General features: G+C 55.2%; 1 protein-coding gene across 3 annotated transcripts in view; it reads left to right on the forward strand.

Moving 5' to 3' along the window:
• Positions 1–8,050, forward strand: part of FAM3D (FAM3 metabolism regulating signaling molecule D) — a 30,283-nt gene extending 22,233 nt beyond the window's left edge. For all 3 annotated transcript variants that reach the window (XM_059663156.1, XM_059663155.1, XM_059663157.1), the window contains 4 exons: positions 1,390–1,440; positions 3,717–3,801; positions 4,518–4,644; positions 7,628–8,050. In XM_059663156.1, the coding sequence (XP_059519139.1) occupies positions 1,390–1,440; positions 3,717–3,801; positions 4,518–4,644; positions 7,628–7,717 (353 nt within the window). In that variant the 3' untranslated portion in view covers positions 7,718–8,050. The remainder of the gene's footprint in view (positions 1–1,389; positions 1,441–3,716; positions 3,802–4,517; positions 4,645–7,627) is intronic.
• The last annotated feature ends 850 nt before the right edge of the window (positions 8,051–8,900 follow it).

Consider the following 8,900-nt stretch of genomic DNA (forward strand, 5'->3'; position numbering starts at 1 on the left):
GGCCGCAGCTGACCAGGCTGGAACCTGCTGGTGTTCTCTCCCCCCAACTGGGCCCCCTGCCCGAGAAGACCTCTCAAAAAGTCTCTGATGACAGAGGCTCAGACTGGGGCCTCCTTCCTCACCCCTCACAAAGTCCAAAAACAAAAACAACCATCAACAATAGTAAAAGCTAACGTTTAGTGAGCATTTACTACGTGCTAGCTATTTCATTTAACCCCATCACCATGCTGAAATGGCATGATGCTCAGTGTCCCCACACGTATCTGGCTGGCTCTAGGTCTGAATCACTCAACTGAACTACCTCCCTAGACTAGAAATGTCTCCAAGCATGTATGCAGCACCTACTGTATGCCAGCTCTGTGCCAGTCCAAGGAATCAGTCCTCAGGGCCAGGGCCTCCGCTGTACAATGAGCCAGAACAACACAAGGATTGTTAAAGGTTGGTGCTTTGCAACCTTTTAGGAACTGTTCAAACTATATCTCCTCCCTCTGATTCCAAAAAATTCCACAAATGCACGTGGTCTCAGTTTAACAGGGTCACAGTCCCCTTCCAAGGGGCCCAGGGGAAGTGCCCCGGGGGCTTGGACATCAGTGGCTGGAAGAATCCGGGAGGAGCTGCAATGCCAGCTCCCTCCCCGACCCCACCCTCCACCCAGCGGGAGACCCTTCACTACCAGGGCCCAGCCCGCCCTCTTCAGGAATCCTGGACCTCCTATTGGGTGGAAAGGGGGAAGGACCCCGGGTGAGACTGGAGAGCTGCCATCCCCTCTGCAACATCTCCATCTAGTGGCACCGAGCGGGACTGTACGTTTCCTCCAGAGCACACGGTTCTCCGTGGGTCTGGGACCCTTTGCAAAACTCACAACACGCAACTGAGATTACTGAGCTCAGGACACCGAGTTCCGTTCAGCAAATCCCTTCCCCTTCAAGAGTCAGAGGACTCCAATTGCAGAGCTCCGACGTAGGTGGGAATAAAGATGACAATTGTGGTTCTTTTCATGCCTAGTTTGTAGCTAACTTGTATCTTGTATGCTGACTATCTACTGTAAAGACATCTTATTTAGTTCCCAAAGCCCATTGTTCAGATGAAAAAAAAAAAATGAGGTCAGAATGCTCATGGGCGCATTAGGAAGTGGAAAGGCAGAACACAGACCCAGATCAGTGGAATTCTGTTTGATCCCAGAGACCCTCCTCCATTATATTGTACCACTCACAACAGCCCAGACGCTACGGGGCATCTTCTTAGTCCCGCATGCTTTCTACGGGACCTGATTCTGTTCCATTATTATTCTATCTTTAGACTTTAGACTAAAAAGTACTCGTTTTCCACCAAATGACAGGCAGAACGACACAGTCCAGCAAGTAATAGTTCTGCTCTCTCACCCCTCAGGAACCACGGGGAAGGTGCTGAGTCAGGCCAGCTTCGACATGTACTCCGGAGGTAAGTGGGCACCTCTGTTGGCAATGAGGTCACGGGTGGGCTGAGCTCCTTCCTGTGGCGAAAGAGCTATCGGGGTGCCGGGGGGGGCCTGGCTCTTGTTTCCACAGAAGACACCCAGAAGAAGGCGTGGTGGGGGTTCACACCGTCCTGCAGCCTTTGAAACGTGGTGATCTCAAACAATGTCAGTGGAGAAGTGAGGTGGGGAAGGGGAAGCAGCCAGCACAGTGTGTTATCAAGCGATTGAACACGGTAGGCAACTGGACCTCAGGGGACAGTGTCGAACACACGCCTCAGAGATGTCCCAGTGGGGCAAGGGAGCTGGGGGCTCCCACCCCTCATTCCGAGGCACTTCCACACTCTGGCCTGCCCCAGGGTGCGAAAGAGAATGTGGAGGCCAGAGAAGACTTCCGGCAAAGACGTGCTCGGGCTGGAGTTGCAGGCCAGGCATGTGTGCAGCCGACGTGCTCAGGGCGAGGTATAGGGCCCAGTTTGCTCTGCTAGATGGAGTGTTTATTTTAAGGCCACAGGGGTCCTTAGTGGGCGAGGCCTCCTGGGCCCAGAAAGGACAGCTGTGAGGCGCCCAGCTGTCTTTCCGCAGCGTCTTCTCCTCTCTCTGCGCAGACATGCTGGCCGAGCTTCTCTCTGCACAGGCCACCCCCTAGGAGGTCACAGTCCTCCTTGCCCTGAGCAAAGCCAGGCCCCTGCGCAAATTGCTCCATATCCAGAGAGCCGTCTGCATGATTAGAATTTTCCTTTAAATTGTGTCACTTTTCTAATCTAAATAAACTAGAAGCCTGATGCACGAAATTCGTGCCAGGGGCTCAGCCCCCACCACCGCAGCGGCTGCTTCTGCCTCGGCCCCCGCCACCACAGCTTCGACCTTCCAGAAGGTCGTCTGGAAGGACATCCGGAAGGGCATCTGGTCTAATTAGCATATTATGCTTTTATTATTAAAAGGAAATTATGTCATTGCCCTGAGTAGAAAGACAGTTTTGCTGTTTTGGTCATAAAAGTAAGCACAACAGGAACAAAACTGTGTCCTTGAAGGAAGCAGGGAGCAGATGCCCTCCTCATCCCCCAGCCCAGCCCACGCCGAGGCCTGCCCCGGGTCAGATGCAGCGAGTTCACAGTGCAGGGAGGCGATGAAGGTGCAAATGGACGGGACCCGCTCCTTGATGTGAACTGGAGAGTTGTAGGAGCCTAAGTTCTCTCTCTGTGACCCCAGTTACCTGCAGGCCAGTGGGTGTGCCCTCCGAAGAAATCCAAATCACTAACCCAAGAGGACATATGCACCCTCAGGTTCACTGCAGCATTGTTTACAATAGCCAAGACAGAGAGGCAACCTAGTGTCCATCAATAGGCAAACAGAACAAGAAGGTGTGATCATTACATTGAAAGATTACTCAGTGAAGTATTACTCAGCCATAAAAAAAGAATGAAATCTTCCTATTTGTGACAACATGGATGGACCTACAGGATATTATGCCAAATGAAATAAGTCAGACTGAGAAGAATACCGTATGATTTCACTTATACCAGTGTATAGAATCTAAAAACAAACAAAAAACAGAAACAGACTCACAGACACAAAGAAAAGCTGATGGTTTTCGGGGGGTGGGGAGGTAGGGAGGGATAGGATGGCTGAAAATGGGGCTGGGGAATAAGTTTATAACTTCTAGTTATAAAATAAGTAAGTCACAGGGGTGCAATGTGTAAGTCACAAAGGGGTGCTTACTTATTATAAAATAAGTAAGTCACAGAGAATATAGTCAATAATATTGTAGTAACTTTGTATGGTGGCAGATGGTTACTGCTTATCATGGTATCACTTCATAAGGTATATAAATGTCAAATCACTGTGTTGTACATGTGAAACTAATATAATATTATATGTTAACTATACTTATTTTTAAAAATTAAGTCAGCCCAGACAAGCTAGGCTCTTAGCCCCTGTAGAAGCGGGTGTTGGGGGTGTGCAAAGAGCCCCGAGTTCCTGAGAGTCGACTGACCTCTGTCCCCCAGTGGAAGTCCCCAGGCCCTTCCACCAGTAGTTCTCTCCCAGCTGCACATCAGAATCGCCTGGGAACTTGCAAATTCCATAACCGGGGCCCAGACCACCTGAGCGAGGGCGCCCTCACCCCTCCTTGTGGGAGCACCACCCAGGAGGCCGCCTCCCGCTGGGCCCTCAGCTGCCCGGGCCACTCCTGGGTCATCAGGGCAGTAGGTGGGAGGGAGAGTGGCCAGCGGTCTTTCCCTTGTTTTCCTTGCTCCCCCAGACCCTGAGCTCCTGGTGAAATTCCTTAAAGCAGTTCCAGAGGACGTGCTGGTGCTAGTGGCCTCCTACGATGACCCGGGGACCAAGTAAGTGGGGACCTCCACCCGCTGGGGGAAAGGGAGCCAAAACCTCCCTGCCCTTTCTCTCCCCCGCACCAGCCCCGTCTTCTGACAACTTCTCCTAAGGAAATAGGCAGACAAGCGCATAGAGATGTTCTAGGAAGTTCATTGCAGCCTTGGGTACAACCGTGACGAACAGGACACATGGTTACAGAAATCATGACATGTGGTGACATATGACACGTTTCTATAAATACCTAGGAGGCTATACTGCATCAAACATGGTGATGTAGAAAACAGTTAAGGACATGGAGGAATACTCATCCGTAAGTGTTTTTTATTTTATGTTTGATTGCAGTTTGCATTCAACACTGTTTTGTCTTAGCTTCAGGAGTTCATCCCTTAGTATTAAGTAGGCGGGGGAAGCTGGTTACAAAAGAGTTGGTATAATCCCCCAAAACATGGGGGAAAGGACATGAAGGAAATACATTAAAATTTTACAGTGATGGTGTTGAGAGGGTGAGGCTGTAAGTAATTTGTGTTACTTTGTGATGTTCCATATTTTCCGAACGAACACGGATTGCATTTGTAAACAGAAGCCAACGGTTCTAACACTTCCCAGCTCCCCCAGGGGCCTTCGGGGAGGAGTCCCACCCCACCCCGACCCCCTGCTCCTCCTGGCGACTGGCCTCCTGTGCTCCCCCTTCTCCGGGACGCGCTGACGTCCTCTCTGTCCTCTGCAGGATGAATGATGAGCTCCGGACGCTCTTCTCCAACTTGGGCAGCTCCTACGCGAAGCAGCTGGGCTTCCGGGACAGCTGGGTCTTCCTGGGGGCCAGAGACATCAGTAACAAAAGCCCCTTTGAGCAGGTGGGTTCCTGGCGACTCCCGTCCCCGGGAGTGAGGGGCAGGGCCTGGACAGATGGACAGGCCAGGGTGGCTTGGGAAGGACACACAGGGGAGTATGGGGAGGGCCATTGGGCTGTCATCCACCCCAGCAGTCTGGACCATTTTGCCAGGATATATATAAATTCCTGGGCACGTGGATGAGCACCAACAAGGAGGGGGAAGAGAAAAGAAGGGTGCCAGGCAAGCGAGGCCTGGAAGAAAGAGAAATGGATGGAGAGATGCAGCCTGCATGGTGGGGGGAGGGGAGCCCAGCACAGGGGTCAGGATGCTTGGCTTCGCCCCCCCCCTTAGCCAAGCCCCTCCTCCCAGGCCTCAGTCTCCCCACCTGTGAAGGGGAGGGTTTGGACCAGGGGAGCCTGAGGCCCCTTCTGAGTTCCCTGGGGACAGGGTGACATGGGACCAATTAGGGGACTGGGGGGAGCCCACCTGAGTATGTGGGAGGAGTCAGGCGGGGTCCCCCATATAGGATCCACGGTCACTTCCTAGGGTGGCCCAAGGAGAGGGGGTCAGGGAGGCCCCCAGAGGTGGAGTTTAAGGAGCGCTCATAGGAAGGGGGGTCAACAGAGGGGGGGGGCCAGGGAAATGCTTCATCTTCTCCCCTTGTCCAAGGCTCCAAGACGGGGGGCTAAGGCCAATGATTCAGACATGTAGGGCCACTGAGGGGCACGGACTCTGTCCTGGGGGCAGCGGGGAGCCATGGGAAGCTTAAGAGGGAGAGTGACAAGAGCAGATTGATCATAAGAAAGCCTAGCATTCCACCAGCACTTGCTCTGTGCAGGCACCGGAGCAAGTCCCCCCAGGGTCCTATGCAACAGCCACCATGAGGTGGGTACAGTTATCGTCCCAGCTCACGGAGGAGGATCCAGAGCCTTGGAGAGGCTTTAGCCGGTTGCTCGGTCTCAGTGAGCCAGGTGGATTTCTCATCCAGGTCTGCTGCCTCCACAAAGACTTCCTGTCCTGGCTGCTTTCAGAACAGCCGCCCAAGCTGAGCCTGGAGAACTCTGTGCGCGGGAACCTTCAGATGGCAGGGAGGAGGCGCTGCAATGGCCAGACGGGGCAGGGGCTGCGGAGGCAGAGCCCAGAGCCAGAGCCCAGAGCCGGTGCAGAGTCAGAGGCCAGTGCTGAGGCCAGGGAGGGGGCCAGGGAGGGGGCCAGGGAGGGAGCCAGGGAGGGGGCCAGGGAGGGGGCCAGGGAGGGAGCCAGGGAGGGGGCCAGGGAGGGGGCCAGGGAGGGGGCCAGGGAGGGAGCCAGGGGGGAGCCAGGGAGGGAGCCAGGGAGGGGGCCAGGGAGGGGGCCAGGGAGGGAGCCAGGGAGGGGGCCAGGGAGGGGGCCAGGGAGGGAGCCAGGGAGGGAGCCAGGGGGGAGCCAGGGAGGGGGCCAGGGAGGGGGCCAGGGAGGGAGCCAGGGGGGAGCCAGGGAGGGGGCCAGGGAGGGAGCCAGGGAGGGAGCCAGGGGGGAGCCAGGGGGGAGCCAGGGAGGGGGCCAGGGAGGGAGCCAGGGAGGGGGCCAGGGAGGGGGCCTCGATGGGGCTGCAGGTTTTTGCCTTGTCTGGAAGAGGTGGGCCTGGTTCATAGGCATCAGCTTCTAAGAGAATGTATTCTAATTAGAAGTTACTTTTTAAAAATAAGAAATAATACAAAGTAGCTGGAGGTGAAAAGGAGAAGAGCCTCTATTATACCCTCTGGGTGGAGAACACAGGAGCCAGGAGCCAGGGTCCCCAGAACATCCCTGTGGGAGGTACCTGGCCGGGGCGGGGGCGGGGGGTCGAGGGGGGCTGGGGGAGAGGGGGGAGGACTTTCTAGGAAGATGCAGGGCAGGCGCTGTTCTTCCTTAAAGCACAGCTTCTCTAGACCCATCCAGACTGGGCCGAGACAGCAAAGAGGGAGAGTCAGCACCATCCTTTCCCTGAAATTTATGACCAGCTGACTGAGACCCATCGCCCAAAAATGAACCAAAGACCGTGACGGATGAAACCACCGTGGCATTTGACCCCACACCTGGGAACTGGGTTTTAGAGGAGAGCATCTAGAGTCTCTTCTTTCTTCCTAAGGGTTAGCCACGATTATTCCAACCGTAGATTTTGCCATTTACAGTTTTTCTTGCAAAAACTAAGCCTGGGCATTGGAAACACAATCTTAACTGACGGTATCGCCTTGGTGCATGTATCATTTATGTGAATTAATAGTACACAGTGGTTCCACCACGTACCGGCAGGGTGGCCATCGCAGTTACTTTGGCCCCACGTGCCTCAGTTTCCCCATCTGTGTCACGGGATGATAATAGTATGCACTTCTTAGGGCTACTGTGAGGATTAACTGCGTAAGACACTTGGTGCCTGGCGTAGAGCAAGCATTTAATAATAGCTAGGATGCTTTATTGTTGTCGTCGTTGTTATTTTGGATGTTCCAGAGAGGCTGATGGAGAGTTTGGGAGAGGGGCCTAAACTCTGCAGCCCCACCCCGACTCTTGGTGTTCCCTCCACGACCCCATAACAGTCAGTGACTAGGCTCTGATCCAGGGGTGGGCAAACTTTTTGACTCGAGGGCCACAATGGGTTCTTAAACAGGACCGGAGGGCCGGAACAAAAGCATGGATGGAGTGCTTGTGTGAACTAATATAAATTCAAAGCAAACATCATGACATAAAAGGGTACGGTCTTTTTTTTTTTTTTAGTTTTATTCATTTCAAACGGGCTGGGTCCGGCCCGCGGGCTGTAGTTTGCCCACGGCTGCATCCCATCTCTGAAATCTTGGGCAAGCCACTCTGGGGCTCTGTTTGCCCATCTGTGAAATGGACTAGTAACACCCAGCCCTGTCCACCAGGGGGCAGTGGTGAGAAGGAAGGAAGTGAAAGCATTTAGGTTTTAAAGCACCAGGCCAATGCAGGTGTGAGTTCTGAGCAGCCTCCCCATTATCGCTGTTTCTCCCTCTCCTCTCCTCTCTAGTACTTAAAGAACACCCCCGACACGAACAAATACGAGGGCTGGCCGGAGCTGCTGGAGCTGGAGGGCTGTGTGCCCCGGAAGGTGTTTTAGGGCTGCGGCTCCTCCTGGCAGCCGCCAGCGGGACTGGATGGAGCTGAAGGACAACGGACAGCGGGCAGCGCAGGGTGAGGCCGGCCCAGCAGCATGAAGGTGCTGAGGATCCCCGCCCTCTCTGCAGCTTCCCCTCCCGGCGAACGCAAGCTCCGATGGGCGATGGACGATGGGCAGCTGTCCCGCCTGGAGGTGGCCAGCCTCGGAGGGTCCCTCCGGAGCCGCTGTCGGTGGAGGGAACAGGTGCTTTCCCTCGGGAACTCTGGCCGTTGCCCCGAGAGAGGGCGGACTGCCCGCCGGGCAGAATTAAATTCTATTTTTGCTCACGTTGAATGACCTTTCTGGCCACTCGGTGTGCAGCGTTTCTCCCCGAGATGGAAATGGTCTCGATTGGGGTTACTTGGGCTCCACGTTCAGACAGGTGGTGACAGCTTCCGGGACCTGGTCTGCAGCCAGGAAGGAGGTCAGTGGCAGAGGGATCTCCGTTTAGGCGTGAAAGATGCAGTGGATCCCAGCAGAGGGTGTGAGACCCCCAGGAACAGAGCCGAGGGCCGGGCGCCGAGAACATGCACCTGCTGTTGGAATGAGAGGGAGAGTACAGGGAAGGGGGGGTTCTGGCAGGGGCCTGGAAGGCAGGCCTTAAAGGGGGGGTGGGGGGCGTCCCCACTGTCTTCGCCAAGTTCCCAGGCGCAGCCCTTAGGTTTATTTAGAAAGTGATTCTAGAAAACAGAAGAGAAGGAGCCCGTAAAGACTGTGTGGGAGAGAGTGGAGCGAACCCCAGGGGCACACCCCGGAGATCTCTTCGTGAGCGTCGGGAGCTGGGGTCCTATGTGCCCCCCCCCCCGGTCACCATTGGAGGGCTGCTAGTGCCCGTGGTCATCTCAGCTTCACAGACAGTCCTTGGCCCAGAGCTGCCAATGCCAGCCACTGGCGCCCACTGAAGCGACGAGACCGACGAGATACGGTGCTTTCCCCCCTGGGGTCTCTGAGAAGGGCCAGGGGCCCTAGACCACGTCCTGGGAGCAGAAAGCTCTGGCACTCGGGCTCCTGGCATGTGTGGCAGGAAGACTGCAAGGCTGGTGGAGATGCCCACCCCGAAGCGGAAACCCCCGAGCAGTGGCCCCGCAGAAGCTGAAGTCCTGAGCCCATTGGGGTGGGCTCCCAGCTCCCAGCCCTGGTGACA

This window comes from Myotis daubentonii, chromosome 14 (assembly GCF_963259705.1).
Source record: "Myotis daubentonii chromosome 14, mMyoDau2.1, whole genome shotgun sequence".
Classification (NCBI taxonomy): Eukaryota; Metazoa; Chordata; class Mammalia; order Chiroptera; family Vespertilionidae; genus Myotis; species Myotis daubentonii.